Below are 19,026 nucleotides of genomic sequence, written 5' to 3' on the forward strand. Positions count from 1 at the left end.
TTTTTGGAGGTTTTTGGGATGAATTAGGGACGGTTTGGGGATTATTTTGGGGTTTTTGGGGATTATTTGGGATTATTTGGCATTATTTATTTGGGGATTATTTGGGGATTATTTGGAGATTATTTGGGGATTATTTGGGATTATTTTGGGTTATTTGGGGATTATTTGGGGATTATTTGAGGATTATTTGGGGATTATTTTGGGAATTATTTGGGCATTATTTGGGGATTATTTGGAATTATTTGGGATTATTTGGGGGTTATTTGGGGAATATTTGGGATTATTTGGGGTTCCCTTTGGGGTTTTGGGGTTTCCATTTGGGATTTGCGGTCTGGGATTGTTTTTTGGTGACCCCAAATCCTCCCCAAACCCCCCAAAACTCCCCAAATTCCCCCAAAATCCCCCCCAAAATCCTCAAAAATCCCCAAAATCCCCCAAAATCCGCAAAACTCCCCCCAAATTCCCCCAAAACCCCCTAAAAATCCCCCCCCAAATTCCCCTAAAAACAGCCAAAAAATTCCCAGAAATTTCCCCAAAAATCCCCCAAAATCTCCTTAAAAATCCCCCCAAAAATCCCCCAAAAACCCTTTTAGCCCCCCAAACCCACCCGAGCCCCAAAACAGCCCCAAAATCCCCCCAAAAAACCCCAAACCCCCCTCAAAATCCCCCCCAAAACTCCCAAAAAAATCCCCAAAAAAATCCCCCCAAATCCCTCCAAAAACCTCTGAGACCCTCAAACCTCCCTGAGCCCCCAAATCCCCCAAAAAACACCCAAAAACCCCAAAATTCCGCCCAAAACCCCCTCAAAATCTCCCAAAAACCCTCCCAAAAACCGCCCCAAAAGCGCCTCAAAAACAGCCCCAAAATCCAACACCAAAATCCCCAAAATCACCCCAAAATCACCCCTAAAACCCCAAAATCCCCCCAAAATCACCCCGAAAACCCCAAAATCCCCAAAACCGCCCCTAAAACCCCAAAATCCCCCCAAAATCCCCCCAAAATCCCCCCAAAACCCCCCAAATCCCTTAAAATGCCCCAAAAGTCCCTCAAAATCTCCCAAAACTTTCCCAAAATCGGCCCCAAATCTCCCCCAAATCCCCCAAAAAACACCCCCAAAATCCTCAAAAATCCCCCGAAAAAAACCCAAATCCCCCAAAAATTCCCCCCAAAATTCCCCAAAATCCCCCCAAAATAACTCCTTTAAATTCCCCCCAAATCGGCCCCTGAAATCCCCCAAAAAACCCCAAAATGTCCCCAAAACCCCCAAACCCGAAACAGCCCCAAAATCCCCAAAATCCCCCTCAAAACGCCCCAAAATTCCCACCAAAAACCCCAAATCCCCCAAAATCCTTCCAAAAAATCCCCAAAATCCTCAAAAATCCCCCTAAAAAAACCCCAAATTCCCCAAAATTCTCCAAATTCCCCAAATTCCCCCAAAATCCTAAAAAATCCCCTTAAAAAAGCCCAAACCCCCCAAAATCCCCCAAATCACCCCCAAAAACCCCCGAAAAATTTCCGCCAAAAATCTCCCAAAATCCTTCCAAAAACATCCCCAAAATCCTCAAAAATCCCCCAAATTCCCCCAAAATTCCCCAAAATTCCCCCAAAACCCCCTAAAAATTCCCCCCAAAATTCCCCTAAAAACAGCCCAAAAATTCCCACAAATTTCCCAAAAATTCCCCAAAATCCTCAAAAATCCCCTTAAAAAAAACCTCAACCCTCCCAAAATTCCCCAAATCCCCCAAAAATTCCCGCCAAAATTTACCAAAATCCTCCCAAAAAATCTTCCGCAAAATCCCCCAAAAATCCCCTAAAAACCCCCCAAGAACCCCAAATCCGCCCCTAAAAATCCCTCAAATCGCCCCCAAATCCACCCCAGACCCCCCAAAATCCCCCAAATTCCCCCGAAATCCCCCCCAAAATCCTCAAAAATCCCCAAAAATCCCCAAAATCCCCCAAAATCCTCAAAACTCCCCCCAAATTCCTCAAATTCCTCCCAAATCCCCCAAAAATCGCCTCCTAAAAATCCCAAATTCCTCCCAAAATCCAAAAAAATCCCCAAATTTCCCCGAATTCCCCAAAAATCCCCAGAAATCCCCCAAAATCCCCAAAAATCCCCCAAAAATATCCCCCTAAAAATCCCCAAATTCCCCCGAATTCTCCCAAAATCCCCCAAATTCCTCAAAACTCACCCCAAATTTCCCCGAATTCCCCAAATTCCTCTCAAATCCCCCAAAAATCGCCCCCTAAAAATCCCAAATTCCCCCAAAACCCCCCAAATCCCCAAAAATCCCCAAAAATCCTCAGAATTCCCTCCAAATTCCCCAAAAATCCCCAAAAATCCCCCAAAAAAATCCCCAAATTCCACCGAACTCCCCAAAATCCTCAAAATCCCCAAAAATCGCCCCCTAAAAATCCCAAATTCCCCCAAAATCCCCCCAGAATCCCCAAAATCCCCCAAAATCTCCCCTAAAATCACCAAAATCCTCAAAAATCTCCAAAGATCCAAAAAAATTCCCAAATTCCCCCAAATTCCCCAAAAATCCTTAAAAATCCTCAAAACTCCCCCAAATTCCCCCGAATTCTCCCAAATCCTCAAAAATCCCCTAAAAATCCCCCCGTAAAATCGCAAATTTCCCCCAAAATCCCCAAAAATCCCCAAAATCCCAAAATTCCTCCCAAATCCCCCAAAAATTGCCTCCTAAAAATCCCAAATTCCCCCAAAATCCCCCCGAAAGCCCCAAAAATCCTCAAAAATCCCCAAAAATCCCCAAATTCCCCCGAATTTCCCCAAAATCCTCAAAAATCGCCCCCTAAAAATCCCAAATTTCCCCAAATTCCCCCCCAAAATCCCCAAAAATCCTCAAAAATCCCCAAAGTTCCCCCCGATTTCCCCCAAAATCCCCAAAAATCCCCAAATTCCCCTGAATTCCTCCCAAATCCCCCAAAAATCGGCCCCTAAAAATCCCAAATTCCCCCAAAATCCCCCCAAAATCCTCAAAAATCCTCAAAAATCCTCAAAAATCCCCAAAAATTCCCAAATTTCCCCGAATTCCCCAAATTTCTCCCAAATCCCCCCAAAATCCCCCCAAAATCCCCCAAAATCCTCAAAAAATCCCCAAAAATCCCCCAAAATCCCCCAAAATCCCCAAATTCCCCCAAAATCCTCAAAAATCCCCCAAAATCCCCCCTAAAAATCCCAAAATTCCCAAAAATCCCCCAAAATCCCCCAATTCCCCCAAAATCCTCAAAATCCCCAAAAATCGCCCCCTAAAAATCCCAAATTCCCCCTAAATCCCCCCAAAATCCCCCAAAATCCCCAAAAATCCCCAAAAATCCCCAAAAATCCCCCAAAATCCCCCAAATCCCCAAAACTCCCCAAAAATCGCCCCCTAAAAATCCCAAATTTCCCCAAAATCCCCCAACAATCCTCAAAAATCCCCAAATATCCCAAAAAATACTCAAAATTCCCTCCAAATTCCCCAAAAATCTCCCAAAATCCTCAAAACTCCCCCAAATTCCCCCAAATTCCTCCCCAAAATCCCCCAAAATCCACCTTAAAAATCCCAAATTTCCCCAAAATCCCCTCAAAATCCCCAAAAATCCTCAAAAAATCCCAAAAAACCCCAAATTCCCCCGAATTCCCCAAATTCCTCCCAAATCCCCCAAAAATCGCCCCCTAAAAATCCCCCCAAATCCTCAAAAATCCCCAAAAATCCCCCAAAATCCCCAAAATCCCCCAAAATCCTCAAAACTCCCCCAAATTCCCCAAATTCCTCCCAAATGCCCCAAAAATCATCCGTTAAAAATCCCAAATTCCCCCAAAATCTCCCCCAAAATCCTCAAAAATCCCCAAAAATCCCCAAAAATCCCCAAAAATCCCCCAAAATCCTCAAAACTCCCCCAAATTCCCCCAAATTCACCCAAAATCCCCCCAAAATCCCCCAAAATCCTCAAAAATCCTCAAAAAATCCCCAAAAATCCCAAAAAATCCCCCAAATCCCCAAAATCCCCCAAAAATTGCCCCATAAAAATCCCAAATTCCCCCAAAATCCTCAAAAAATCCTCCAAAATCCCCAAAAAATCCCAAATTCCCAAAAAATCCTCAAAAATCCTCAAACTCCCCCAAATTCCCCCCAAATCCCCCAAAAATCGCTGCCTAAAAATCCCAAATTCCCCCAAAATCCCCCCAAAATCCCCCCAAATCCCAAAAAATCCCCAAAAATCCCCAAAAATCCCCAAAATCCCCCAAAATCCCCAAAAATCCTCAAAACTCCCCAAATTCCCCCGAATTCCCCCAAATCCTCAAAAATCGCTGCCTAAAAATCCCAAATTCCCTCAAAATCCCCCCAAAATTCTCCAAAATCCCCAAAATCCCCAAAAATCCCCAAAAATCCCCAAAAATCCTCAAAAATCCTCAAAAATCCCCAAAAATCCCCCAATTCCCCCGAATTCCCCAAATTTCTCCCAAATCCCCCAAAAGTCGCCCCCTAAAAATCCCAAAAAATCCCCCAAAATCCGCCCAAAATCCTCCAAAATCCCCCCTAAAAATCCCAAATTTCCCCAAATTCCCCAAATTCCTCCCAAATCCCCCCAAAATCCCCCCCAAAATCCTCCAAAAATCCTCAAAAATCCCCAAAAATCCCCAAAAATCCCCAAAAATCCGCAAAAATCCCCCCAAATCCCCAAATTCCCCCAAATTCCCCCAAAATCCCCAAAATCCCGAAAAAATCCTCCAAAATTCCCCAAAAATTCCCAAAAATCCCCCAAAATCCCCAAAATCCCCAATTTCCCCCGAATTACCCAAATTCCTCCCAAATCCCCAAAAATCGCCCCCTAAAAATCCCAAATTCCCCCAAAATCCCCCCCCAAAATCCCCAAAAATCCTCAAAAATCCCCAAAAATCCCAAAAAATCCCCCAAATCCCCGAAAATCCCCAAAAATCTCCAAAATCCCCCCAAAAATCCTCCAAAAATCCTCAAAATTCCCCAAAAATCCTCAAAAATCCCCTAAAAATCCAAAATTTCCCCCAAATCCCCCCAAATCCCCCAAAATCCCCAAATTCCCCCGAATTTCCCCAAAATCCTCAAAAATCGCCCCCTAAAAATCCCAAATTTCCCCAAATTCCCCCCCAAAATCCCCAAAAATCCCCAAAAATCCTCAAAAATCCTCAAAAATCCCCAAAAATCCTCAAAAATCCTCAAAAATCCCCAAAAATCCTCAAAAATCCCCAAAATCTCCAACCCCCCCCTGCAGGCCCCTCCCCTAATTCAATAATTGGGATTTTTTAAGCGTTTTTTGGGATTTTTCTGTGAATTTTGGGGGTTTTTTTGGATTTTTTGGGATTTTTTTTGTTTTTTGGGGATTTTTTTCTGTATTTTTGGGTCTTGGGGGAGATTTTTGGGGATTTTTTGGAATTTTTGAGGGTTTGGGGATTTTTGGGGTTTCTGGGGGGGATTTTTGGGGTTTTTCTGTGGTTTTCTGTGCGTTTTTTGGGGCTTTTTGGGGTTTTTTGGGGTTTTGGGGGATTTTTGAAGTTTTTGGGGTTTTTTAGGCATTTTTGGGTTTCTGGTTTTTGGGGGATCTTTGAGGATTTTGGGGTTTTGGGGGGGATTTCTGGGTTTTTTGGGGGATTTTTTGGGTCTTTTTGGGGTTTTTAAATTTCTTTTTATGATTTTTTGGGTTTTTGGTGCTTTTCTTGGGGTTTTTTGGGTTTTTTTCAGGATTTATTTTAAGGGTTTTTTTTGGTTTTTCAGAGTTTTTTTTTTCTTTTTAGTTTTTTTTTATGTTTTATTTTTGCTTTTTGTGGTTCTTTGTTGTTTTGGGTTTTTTTGGGGGGGATTTTTGGGGTGGGAACTTTGAGGTTTTGGGTTTTTTTAGGGGATTTTTGGGTTTTTTCATGATTTTCTGTGGAGTTTTTGGGTATTTTTAGAGGATTTTGGGGCTCTTGGGGGATTTTGGGGGGATTTGGCAGAATTGGGGATTTTTTTGAGGGATTTTGGGGGAGATTTTGGGGGTATTTTGGGGATATTTTGGTGGATTTTGGGGTTTTGGAGTTTTGGGGGAATTTTGGGGGAATTTTTGGGGGAATTTTTGGGATTTTTTTGTGTTTTTTTCTGAGGGATTTTGGAGGTTTTTTGGGGTTTCTTGGGCGATTTTTGGGTGTTTTGGGGGATTTGGGGATTTTGGGCGGTTTTGGGGCGATTTGGGGGAAATTTTGGGGGGTTTGAGAGAATTTGGGGATTTTGGGGATTTTGGGGGATTTGGGGAATTTTGGGGGGATTTGAGATTTTTTTAAGGGGATTTTTGAGGATTTTGAGGAATTTTGGGGAAATTTGAGGGAATTTTTGGGCTGTTTTTAAGGGGATTTTGGGGGATTTTTGAGGATTTTGGGGATTTTCGGGGAAATTTGTGGAAATTTTGGGGCTTTTTTAAAGGGGATTTTGGGGGGAATTATTTGGGAGATTTTTGAGGATTTTGGGGAATTTTGGGGAAATTTGTGGGAATTTTTGGGCTGTTTTTAGGGGGAATTTGGGGGGAATTATTTGGGGGATTTTTGAGGATTTTGGGGAATTTTGGGGAAATTTGAGGGAATTTTTGGGCTTTTTTTTAGGGGGATTTTGGGGGGATTTTGAGGGAATTATTTGGGGGATTTTTGAGGATTTTGGGGAATTTTTTGGGAAATTTTTGGGAATTTTGGGGCTTTTTTTAGAGGGAATTTGGGGGGAATTATTTGGGGGATTTTTGAGGATTTTGGGGAATTTTGGGGGAAATTTGTGGGAATTTTTGGGCTGTTTTTAAGGGGATTTTGGGGGAATTTTGGGGGGGATTTTTGAGGATTTTGGGGATGGTTTTTGGAAGGATTTTGGGAGATTTTTGGCGGGAATTTTTTTGGGATTTTCGGGTGTTTCGGGGTTTTTTTAGGGGATTTTTGAGGATTTTGGGGATGTTTTTGGGGGGATTTCGGGGGAAGTTTTTTGGGGGATTTTTGGGGGTCTCGGTTGAATTTTTGGGGCCGATTTTGGGGGGATTTGGGAGAATTTGGGAAGTTTTGGGTCGGGGGGACCCCCTGGGGACCCTCCCCAAATTCAAAATGGGGTTTTGGGGGATTTGGGGGATTTTTTGTGATTTTGGGGAATTTTTTCTGTATTTTGGGAATTGTGGGGGGCGATTTTTGGGGTTTTTGAGGTTTTGGGGCGATTTTTGGGGTTTTTTAGGTTTTTCGGGGGATTTTTGGGGTTTTTGAGGTTTTTGGGGGGATTTTTGAGGGTTTTTTGTTTGGTTTTGGGGGATTTGGGGGTTTTTTTGTGATTTTCTGTGGGGTTTTGGGGAGTTTTGGGGCTTTTGGGGGTTTTTGGGGGGATTTTTGGGGGATTTTTGGGGTTTCTGGGTTATTGGGGGGGATTTTTGATCTTTTATTTTGGGCTTTTTGGGTTTTTTAGGGATTTTTTTGCTTTTGGGGGTGTTTGGCTTTTTTTAGGGGGAAATTTGGGGTGGGATTTTGGGTTTTTCATGTTTTTGGGGTTTTTTTGAGGGGACTTTTGAGTTATTTTGGGGTTTTTTTTGGGGGGGGGTTGGAAGAATTTATGGACGTTTTTGGGGTTTTTTTGTGGGGATATTTGGGACGTTTTTGGGGAGGTTTTCGGGGGGATTTGGGGGAATTTTCGGGGGGATTTTTGGGGGGATTTTGGGAAGTTTTGGGGGATTTTGGGAAATTTTGGGGGGATTTTGGGGGGGTTTTGGGGGCTTGGGAGAATTTGGGGAGATTTTTGGGGGTCTTGGTGTGGCTTTTGAGGGTTTTTGTGGGTTCTTAGGGGGATTTGGGGCTTTTTGGGGGTTTTGGAGGTTTTTGGGGGGGGTCCGGGACCCCCAAATTTAACCCCTGCAGACCCTCCCCACAATAAAAATGGGTTTTTTTGGGGGGTTTTTGGGGGTCTTGGTGGGGCTTTTGAGGGTTTTTGTGGGGCTTTAGGGGGATTTTGGGGCTTTTTGGGGGTTTTGGAGGTTTGGGGGGGGTCCAGGACCCCCAAATTTAACCCCTGCAGAGCCCTCCCCACAATACAAATCGGGTTTTTTGGGGGTTTTTGGGGTTTTTTTGTGGGGATTTTGAGGGTTTTTGTGGGTTTTTATGGGGATTTTGGGGCTTTTTGGGGGTTTTGGAGGTTTTGGGGGGGGTCAGGACCCCAAATTTTGGGGGGGGGGGGGGTCGCGTCGTTTCCCCCCGGATCCGCCAGGGGGCGCGGCCGAGCCGCGGTGGGCGTGGCCTGCGCAGCCGCCGGGCTCTGATTGGCTGAGGCCAGGAAGGGGCGGGTCTGGGGGCGGGGCCTCAGACCCGGAAGCGGCGCAAGGGCACGCGGGGAACGCGGGAACGGGAACCCCAAAATCCCCCAAAAATCCCCCAAAATCCCCCAAAAAACCCCCAAAATCCCCCCAAAATCCTCCCCCTGACCCCCCCAAACCCCCCCCGAACAACCCCAAAAATCCTTCCCGAAATTCCTTTTTAATCTGCCCAAAAATCCCCCGGAACCCTCCTGACCCCCCCCCCCAAAATCTCCCAAAATTTCCCCAAAATCTCCCCAAAATCTCCCCAAATCACCCCCTAAAATCGCCCCCGGAACCCCCCAAAATCCCCCCAAAAATCCCCCCTGAACCCCCCCAAACCCGCCTCGAGACCCCCCAAAATCTCCCCAAAATCCCCCCAAAATCCCCCAAAAATCCCCCCCTGAACCCCCCAAAATCCCCTTTTTGACCCCAAAATCCCTTTTTACCCCCCAAAATCCCCTTTTTGACCCCAAAATCCCCTTTTTAACCCCCAAAATCCCCTTTTACCCCCCAAAATCCCCCAAAATCCCCTTTTTACTCCCAAAATCCACTTTTTTCCCCCAAAATCCCCTTTTTACCCCCCAAAATCCCCTTTTTGCCCCCCAAAATCCCCTTTTACCCCCCAAAATCCCCCAAAATCCCCTTTTTTCGCCAAAAATCCCCCAAAATCCCCTTTTGCCCCCCCAAAATCCCCTTTTTTCCCCAAAAATCCCCTTTTGCCCCCCAAAAATCCCCTTTTACCCCCAAAATCCCCTTTTTTTCCCCCAAAATCCCCCAAAAATCCCTTTTTACCCCCCAAAATCCCCTTTTTGCCCCCCAAAATCCCCCCAAAATCCCCTTTTTCCCCAAAATCCCCTTTTGCCCCCCAAAATCCCCTTTTTTACCCCAAAATCCCCTTTTTTCCCCCAAAATCCCCTTTTTCCCCCCAAAATCCCCTTTTTTCCCCCAAAATCCCCTTTTTGCCCCCCAAAATCCCCCAAAATCCCCTTTTTTACCCCAAAAATCCTTTTTTGCCCCCCAAAATCCGGACCCCCCCCAATCCCGGGACCCCCAAAATCCCCTTTTTTACCCCAAAATCCCCCAAAATCTCCTTTTTTCCCCCCAAAATCCCCTTTTTTGCCCCAAAATCCCCTTTTTTCCCCCAAATTCCGCCCCCCCATGTTCTCCCGGGGGTCCCCGCGGGGCTTTCACCGCTCGGGGGGGGCCCGGGGGGGGTTCGGCCCTGAGCCCCCCAAAAACGGGGACCCCCCAAAAATGGGGACCCCCCAAAAAACGGGGACCCCCCAAAAAAGCAGAACCAGGTCAGTGATTTGGGGGGTCCCGGGAATTTTGGGGGGCAAAAGGGAATTTTGGGGGTCTCGGGATTTGGGGGTCCCGGGAATTTGGGGGGTCCCGGGAATTTGGGGGTCCCGGGAATTTTGGGGGTCCTGGGATTTGGGGGGGGTCCTGGGATTTTTGGGGGGGTCCCGGGAGTTTGGGGGGTCCCGGGATTTGGGGGATCCTGGGATTTTTGGGGGGTCCTGGGAATTTTGGGGGGGTCCCGGGAATTTGGGGGTCCCGGGAATTTTGGGGTCCCGGCTCCTTTTTGGGGGGTCCTGGGATTTTGGGGGTCCCGGGATTTGGGGGTCCCGGATTTGGGGGGGTCCCGGCTCCTTTTTGGGGGGTCCCGGGATTTGGGGGGATCCTGGGATTTGGGGGATCTCGGGAATTTTGGGGGGCAAAAGGGAATTTTGGGGGTCCCGGGATTTTGGGGGGTCCTGGGATTTTTGGGGGGTCCCGGAATTTGGGGGGTCCCGGGATTTGGGGGTCCCGGCTCATTTTTTGGGGGGTCCTGGGAATTTGGGGGTCCCGGGATTTTGGGGGTCCCGGGAATTTGGGGGGGAAAAGGGAATTTTGGGGGTCCCGGGATTTTTGGGGGGGGGTCCCGGCTCCTTTTTGGGGGTCCCGGGAGTTTTGGGGGGTCCCGGGAATTTTGGGGGGCAAAAGGGAATTTTGGGGGTCCCGGAATTTGGGGGGGTCCCGGCTCCTTTTTGGGGGGTCCCGGGATTTGGGGGGTCCCGGGATTTGGGGGGTCCCCATATCTGAGGGGGCTGCTGGAGTTTGGGGGTGTCCCGGGATTTTTGGGGGGGGTCCCGGGAATTTGGGGGTCCCGGGAGTTTGGGGGTCCCGGCTCATTTTTGGGGGGTCCCGGCCCTTCTTTTGGGGGGGGTCCCGGATTTTGGGGGGTCCCGGGAGTTTGGGGGTCCCGGGATTTGGGGGGGTCCCGGGATTTGGGGGGGTCCCGGGATTTTTGGGGGGATCCTGGGATTTTTGGGGGGTCCCGGCTCCTTTTTGGGGGGTCCCGGCCCTTCTTTTGGGGGGTCCTGGCTCCTTTTGGGGGGTCCCGGGAATTTGGGGGGGATCCTGGGATTTTTGGGGGGGGTCCTGGGAATTTGGGGGTCCCGGGATTGGGGGGGTCCCGGCTCATTTTTGGGGGGGTCCCGGGAATTTGGGGGTCCCGGGAAACTGGGGAGGGGTCCCGGGATTTTTGGGGGGTCCCGGGAATTTGGGGGGTCCCGGGAATTTTGGGGGGCAAAAGGGAATTTTGGGGGGTCCCGGGATTCGGGGGGGTCCCGGGAATTTGGGGGTCCCGGCTCATTTTTAGGGGGTCCCGGGATTTTTGTGGGGTCCCGGGAGTTTGGGGGTCCCGGGAATTTGGGGGGGGTCCTGGCTCATTTTTTGGGGAGTCACGGATTTTGGGGGTCCCGAATTTTGGGGGGTCCCGGGAATTTGGGGTTCCCAATTTTGGGGTCCCAATTTTGGGGTTCCGAATTTTGGGGTGTCCCTGATTTGGGGTGTCCCGATTTTGGGGTGTCCCAATTTTGGGGTGTCCCGATTTTGGGGTTCCCAATTTTGGGGTTCTCAATTTTGGGGTGTCCTTAATTTGGGGTGCCCAATTTTGGGGTGTCCCGAATTTGGGGTGTCCCAATTTTGGGGTGTCCCAATTTTAGGTTGTCCCGATTTTGGGGTTCCCAGTTTTGGGGTGCCCAATTTTGGTGTGTCCCAATTTTGGGGTGTCCCGATTTTGGGGTGCCCAATTTTGGGGTGTCCCGATTTTGGGGTGTCCCAATTTTGGGGTGTCCCGATTTTGGGGTGTCCTAATTTTGGGGTGTCCCGATTTTGGGGTGTCCCAATTTTGGGGTGTCCCAATTTTGGGGTGTCCCAATTTTGGGGTTCCCAATTTTGGGGTGTCCAATTTTGGGGTGTCCCGATTTTGGGGTGTCCCAATTTTGGGGTGTCCCGATTTTGGGGTGTCCCGGATTTGGGGTGTCCCGGATTTTGGGGTGTCCCAATTTTGGGGTGTCCAATTTTGGGGTGTCCCGAATTTTGTTGTGTCCCAATTTTGGGGTGTCCCGGATTTGGGGTATCCCGATTTTGGGGTGTCCCAATTTTGGGGTGTCCCAATTTTGGGGTGTCCCGATTTTGGGGTGTCCCGAATTTTGGGGTTCCCAAATTTTGGGGTGTCCCGATTTGGGGTGTCCGATTTTGGGGTGTCCCAATTTTGGGGTGTCCCGATTTTGGGGTTCCCAATTTTAGGATTCCCAATTTTGGGGTTCCCAATTTTGGGGTGTCCCAATTTTGGGGTGTCCCAATTTTGGGGTGTCCCAACTTTGGGGTGTCCCAACTTTGGGGTGTCCCGGATTTGGGATGTCCCAATTTTGGGGTGTCCCGATTTTGGGGTCCCAATTTTGGGGTCCCCAATTTTGGGGTGTCCCGATTTTGGGGTGTCCCAATTTTGGGGTGTCCCGGATTTTGGGGTTCCCAATTTTGGGGTGTCCCGATTTTGGGGTGTCCCGATTTTGGGGTGTCCCAATGTTGGGGTGTCCCGATTTTGGGGTGTCCCAATTTTGGGGTGTCCCTAATTTGGGGTGTCCCGATTTTGGGGTGTCCCAATTTTGGGGTCCCCAATTTTGGGGTGTCCCAATTTTGGGGTGTCCCAATTTTGGGTTTCCCTATTTTGGGGTGTCCCAATTTTGGGGTTCCCAATTTTGGGGTGTCCCGATTTTGGGTCCCCAATTTTGGGGTGTCCCGATTTTGGATTGTCCCAATTTTGGGGTGTCCCGGATTTTGGGGTGTCCCAATTTTGGGGTGTCCCAATTTTGGGGTGTCCCGGATTTGAGGGTGTCCCAATTTTGGGGTTCCCGATTTTGGGGTGTCCCGATTTTGGGGTGTCCCGATTTTGGGGTGTCCCAATTTTGGGGTGTCCCGATTTTGGGGTGTCCCTAATTTGGGGTGTCCCAATTTTGGGGTTCCCAATTTTGGGGTGTCCCGATTTTGGGGTGTCCAATTTTGGGGTTCCCAATTTTGGGGTGTCCCAATTTTGGTGTGTCCCGATTTTGGGGTGTCCCGATTTTGGGGTGTCCCGAATTTTGGGGTGTCCCGGATTTTGGGGGTTCCCAATTTTGGGGTGTCCCTAATTTGGGGTGCCCCGAATTTTGGGGTGTCCCAAATTTTGGGGTCCCGATTTTGGGGGTCCCAATTTTGGGGTGTCCCGATTTTGGGGTGTCCCAATTTTGGGGTGTCCCAATTTTGGGGTTTCCAGTTTTGGGGTGTCCCAATTTTGGGGTGTCCCAATTTTGGGGTGTCCTAATTTTGGGGTGCCCAATTTTGGGGTGTCCCAATTTTGGGGTTCCCAATTTTGGGGTGTCCCGATTTTGGGGTGTCCCAAATTTTGGGGTGTCCCTAATTTGGGATGTCCCGATTTTGGGGTTCCCAATTTTGGGGTGTCCCGATTTTTGGGTGTCCAATTTTGGCGTGTCCAATTTTGGGGTGTCCCAATTTTGGGGTGTCCCAATTTTGGGGTGTCCCGATTTTGGGGTGTCCCAATTTTCGGGTGTCCAAATTTGGGGTGTCCCGGATTTTGGGGTGTCCCGATTTTGGGGTGTCCCGATTTTGGGGTGTCCCGAATTTTGGGGTGTCCCAATTTTGGGGTGTCCCGGATTTGGGGTGCCCAATTTTGGGGTGTCCCAATTTTGGGGTGTCCCGATTTTGGGGTGTCCCGATTTTGGGGTGTCCCGGATTTGGGGTGTCACAATTTTGGGGTGTCCCGATTTTGGGGTGTCCCGATTTTGGGGTGTCCCAATTTTGGGTGTCCCGATTTTGGGGTGTCCCGATTTTGGGGGGTCCCAATTTTGGGGTGTCCCAATTTTGGGGTTCCCGATTTTGGGGTGTCCCGGATTTTGGGGTTCCCAATTTTGGGGTTCCCAATTTTGGGATGTCCCAATTTTGGTGTGTCCCAATTTTGGGGTTCCCAATTTTGGGGTTCCCAATTTTGGGGTGTCCCGATTTTGGGGTGTCCCAATTTTGGGGTTCCCAATTTTTGGGGTGTCCCAATTTTGGGGTGTCCCAATTTTGGGGTGTCCCGATTTTGGGGTGTCCCGGATTTGGGGTGTCCCAATTTTGGGGTGTCCCGAATTTTGGGGTCCCCAATTTTGGGGTGTCCCGATTTTGGGGTGTCCCAATTTTGGGGTGTCCCGATTTTGGGGTGTCCCGATTTTGGGGTGTCCCGATTTTTGGGTGTCCCGAATTTGGGGTGTCCCGATTTTGGGGTGTCCCGGATTTGGGGTGTCCCAATTTTGGGGTTCCCAATTTTGGGGTGTCCCGATTTTGGGGTGTCCCGGATTTGGGGTGTCCCAATTTTGGGGTGTCCCGAATTTTGGGGTCCCCAATTTTGGGGTGTCCCGATTTTGGGGTGTCCCAATTTTCGGGTGTCCCAATTTTGGGGTGTCCCGATTTTGGGGTCTCCCGAATTTTGGGGTGTCCCAGATTTGGGGTGTTCCAATTTTGGTGTCCCGATTTTGGGGTTCCCAATTTTGGGGTGCCCAATTTTGGGGTGTCCCTAATTTGGGGTGTCCCGATTTTGGGGGTTCCCAATTTTGGGGTGTCCCGATTTTGGGGTGTCCAATTTTGGGGTGTCCCGATTTTGGGGTGCCCAATTTTGGGGTTCCCAATTTTGGGGTGTTCCTAATTTGGGGTTCCCGATTTTGGGGTGTCCCAATTTTGGGGTGTCCCGATTTTGGGGTGTCCCAATTTTGGGGTTCCCAATTTTGGGGTGTCCCGAATTTTGGGGTTCCCAATTTTTGGGTGTCCCAATTTTGGGGTGTCCCAGATTTGGGGTGTCCCGATTTTGGGGTTCCCAATTTTGGGGTGCCCAATTTTGGGGTCCCTCTCCCCAGCGCGGCCGCCCCGTCCCCGTGAGCAGAACCGGCCGGGCCGCGACCATGGCAGGTACTGGGGAAACTGGGAATACTGGGAATGGGGAACTGGGCAAACTGGGAGCACTGGGAATGGGATACTGGGAGCACTGGGAATGGGATACTGGGAGCACTGGGAATGGGATACTGGGCAAACTGGGAATGGCAAACTGGGAATACTGGGAATGGGAAACTGGGAATACTGGGCAAACTGGGAATGGGAACTGGGAGCACTGGGAATGCCAAACTGGGAATGCCAAACTGGGAATGCCAAACTGAGCAAACTGGGAATGGCAAACTGGGAGCACTGGGAGCACTGGGAATGGGGAACTGGGAGCACTGGGAATGAGAAACTGGGCAAACTGGGAATGGCAAACTGGGAGCACTGGGAGCACTGGGAGCACTGGGAATGGGAAACTGGGCAAACTGGGAGCACTGGGAATGGGGAACTGGGGATACTGGGAGCACTGGGAGCACTGGGAATGGCAAACTGGGAGCACTGGGAATGGCAAACTGGGAATGGCAAACTGGGAATGGCAAACTGGGCAAACTGGGAATGGGAAACTGGGAATGGGAAACTGGGAATGGGAACACTGGGAACACTGGGAGCACTGGGAATGGGATACTGGGAGCACTGGGAGCACTGGGAATGGCAAACTGGGAATGGCAAACTGGGCAAACTGGGAATGGGGAACTGGGAACACTGGGAGCACTGGGAATGGCAAACTGGGAATGGCAAACTGGGAACACTGGGAATGGCAAACTGGGAACACTGGGAATGGCAAACTGGGAATGGCAAACTGGGCAAACTGGGAGCACTGGGAATGGGGAACTGGGAGCACTGGGAATGGGAAACTGGGAGCACTGGGAATGGCAAACTGGGCAAACTGGGAATGGGGAACTGGGCAAACTGGGAATGGCAAACTGGGAATGGCAAACTGGGAATGGCAAACTGGGAATGGCAAACTGGGCAAACTGGGAATGGGAAACTGGGAATGGGGAACTGGGAATGGCAAACTGGGAACACTGGGAATGGGAAACTGGGAATGGCAAACTGGGAATGGCAAACTGGGAGCACTGGGAGCACTGGGAGCACTGGGAGCACTGGGAGCACTGGGAGCACTGGGAATGGCAAACTGGGCAAACTGGGAATGGCAAACTGGGAATGGCAAACTGGGAATGGGATACTGGGCAAACTGGGAGCACTGGGAATGGCAAACTGGGCAAACTGGGCAAACTGGGAATGGCAAACTGGGCAAACTGGGAGCACTGGGAATGGGGAACTGGGCAAACTGGGAGCACTGGGAATGGGAACTGGGCATACTGGGAGGACTGGGAATGGCAAACTGGGAGCGCTGGGAGCACTGGGAATGGCAAACTGGGGGAACTGGGAGCACTGGGAATGGCAAACTGGGCAAACTGGGAACACTGGGAATGGGGAACTGGGAGCACTGGGAATGGGAAACTGGGGATACTGGGAGCACTGGGAGCACTGGGAATGGGAAACTGGGCAAACTGGGAGCACTGGGAATGGCAAACTGGGCAAACTGGGAATGGGGAACTGGGAGCACTGGGAGCACTGGGAATGGGAAACTGGGAGCACTGGGAATGAGAAACTGGGAGCACTGGGAATGGGATACTGGGCAAACTGGGAGCACTGGGAATGGGATACTGGGGATACTGGGAACACTGGGAATGGGAAACTGGGCAAACTGGGAGCACTGGGAATGGGAAACTGGGCAAACTGGGAATGGGGAACTGGGCAAACTGGGAATGGCAAACTGGGAGCACTGGGAATGGCAAACTGGGAGCACTGGGAATGGCAAACTGGGCAAACTGGGAATGGCAAACTGGGAGCACTGGGAATGGGAAACTGGGAGCACTGGGAATGGCAAACTGGGCAAACTGGGAGCACTGGGAATGGGAAACTGGTAGCACTGGGAGCACTGGGAATGGGGAACTGGGAGCACTGGGAGCACTGGGAATGGGATACTGGGCAAACTGGGAGCACTGGGAATGGGATACTGGGAGCACTGGGAACACTGGGAATGGGATACTGGGAGCACTGGGAGCACTGGGAATGGGATACTGGGCAAACTGGGAGCACTGGGAATGGCAAACTGGGCAAACTGGGAATGGGAAAGTGGGAATGGCAAACTGGGAATGGCAAACTGGGCAAACTGGGCAAACTGGGAATGGGGAACTGGGAGCACTGGGAGCACTGGGAATGGCAAACTGGGCAAACTGGGAATGGCAAACTGGGAATGGCAAACTGGGAATGGCAAACTGGGCAAACTGGGAATGGCAAACTGGGAATGGCAAACTGGGAACGGCAAACTGGGCAAACTGGGCAAACTGGGAATGGCAAACTGGGAACACTGGGAGCACTGGGAATGGCAAACTGGGAGCACTGGGAGCACTGGGAATGGCAAACTGGGCAAACTGGGAGCACTGGGAATGGCAAACTGGGCAAACTGGGAGCACTGGGAGCACTGGGAATGGCAAACTGGGCAAACTGGGAGCACTGGGAATGGGAAACTGGGGATACTGGGAATGGCAAACTGGGCAAACTGGGAATGGGAAACTGGGAGCACTGGGAACGGCAAACTGGGCAAACTGGGAACACTGGGAATGGCAAACTGGGAACACTGGGAGGGACTGGGAGCACTGGGAATGGGAAACTGGGAGCACTGGGAATGGGAAACTGGGGATACTGGGAATGGCAAACTGGGCAAACTGGGAATGGGAAACTGGGAATGGGAAACTGGGAATGGCAAACTGGGAGCACTGGGAGCACTGGGAGCACTGGGAATGGGGAACTGGGCAAACTGGGAGCACTGGGAATGGGAAACTGGGAGCACTGGGAATGGGAAACTGGGAGAACTGGGAGCACTGGGAATGGCAAACTGGGAATGACAAACTGGGAGCACTGGGAGCACTGGGAATGGGGAACTGGGAGCACTGGGAATGGGAAACTGGGAGAACTGGGAGCACTGGGAATGGCAAACTGGGAATGACAAACTGGGCAAACTGGGAATGGCAAACTGGGAGCACTGGGAGCACTGGGAGCACTGGGAATGGGGAACTGGGAGCACTGGGAGCACTGGGAATGGCAAACTGGGAGAACTGGGAGTGGGGAACTGGGAGCACTGGGAGCACTGGGAATGGGAAACTGGGAATGGGATACTGGGGAAACTGGGAATGGCAAACTGGGAACACTGGGAATGGGGAACTGGGCAAACTGGGAATGGCAAACTGGGAATGGCAAACTGGGAATGGGGAACTGGGCAAACTGGGAGCACTGGGAATGGCAAACTGGGCAAACTAGGCAAACTGGGAATGGGGAACTGGGAATACTGGGAATGGCAAACTGGGAATGGCAAACTGGGCAAACTGGGCAAACTGGGAATGGGGAACTGGGAATGGTGAACTGGGCAAACTGGGAATGGGAAACTGGGAGCACTGGGAATGGGAAACTGGGAATGGCAAACTGGGCAAACTGGGAATGGCAAACTGGGAATGGGGAACTGGGCAAACTGGGAGCACTGGGAATGGGGAACTGGGAGCACTGGGAATGGCAAACTGGGAATGGCAAACTGGGAATGGGGAACTGGGCAAACTGGGCAAACTGGGCAAACTGGGAATGGGGAACTGGGAGCACTGGGAATGGCAAACTGGGAGCACTGGGAATGGGAAACTGGGAATGGGAAACTGGGAATGGCAAACTGGGAATGGCAAACTGGGAATGGCAAACTGGGCAAACTGGGAATGGCAAACTGGGCAAACTGGGAATGGCAAACTGGGCAAACTGGGCAAACTGGGAATGGCAAACTGGGAATGGGAAACTGGGAGCACTGGGAGCACTGGGAATGGCAAACTGGGAACACTGGGAATGGCAAACTGGGAGCACTGGGAATGGCAAACTGGGAGCACTGGGAATGGGAAACTGGGAATGGGGAACTGGGAATGGCAAACTGGGCAAACTGGGAATGGGAAACTGGGAACACTGGGAATGGCAAACTGGGCAAACTGGGAATGGCAAACTGGGAGCACTGGGATGGGAACTGGGCAAACTGGGAATGGCAAACTGGGCAAACTGGGAGCACTGGGAATGGGGAACTGGGAGCACTGGGAGGGACTGGGAAGGATTCCCAGTTTTTGGGGTTCCCAGTTTGGGGGTTCCCAGTTTGGGGGGGCTGATCCCAGTTTGGGGGTTCCCTGTTGGGGTTCCCATTTTTTGGGGTGATCCCATTTCGGGTGATCCCATTTTTGGGGTGACCCCATTTTTGGGGTGACCCATTTTTGGGGTGCATTTTTGGGGTTCCAGGTGTGGCTCTCCGTTTGGGGTTCAGTTTTGGGGTGCTGTTTTTTGGGGTGACCCATTTTTGGGGTGACCCCATTTTTGGGGTGACCCCGTTTTTGGGGTGTATTTTTGGGGTTCAGGTGTCGCTCTCCGTTTGGGGTTCAGTTT

The 19,026-nt window shown here is 50.3% G+C and overlaps 2 protein-coding genes across 2 annotated transcripts in view; both read left to right on the plus strand.

The window, feature by feature from the left end:
- LOC121468955 (uncharacterized) overlaps positions 1-19,026 on the plus strand; it is a 2,238,800-nt gene that overhangs the window by 1,861,399 nt on the left and 358,375 nt on the right. The gene's annotated exons all lie outside the window — the stretch shown is intronic.
- The window catches only part of COQ8B (coenzyme Q8B), a 62,452-nt gene continuing 52,992 nt past the window's right edge, over positions 9,567-19,026 (plus strand). Inside the window, exons 1-2 of the mRNA XM_072920975.1 lie at positions 9,567-9,623; positions 14,538-14,589. Of these exons, the coding sequence (XP_072777076.1) occupies positions 14,583-14,589 (7 nt within the window). The 5' untranslated portion in view covers positions 9,567-9,623; positions 14,538-14,582. The remainder of the gene's footprint in view (positions 9,624-14,537; positions 14,590-19,026) is intronic.

The sequence above is a fragment of the Taeniopygia guttata genome, chromosome 34 (genome assembly GCF_048771995.1).
Source record: "Taeniopygia guttata chromosome 34, bTaeGut7.mat, whole genome shotgun sequence".
Lineage (NCBI taxonomy): Eukaryota > Metazoa > Chordata > Aves > Passeriformes > Estrildidae > Taeniopygia > Taeniopygia guttata.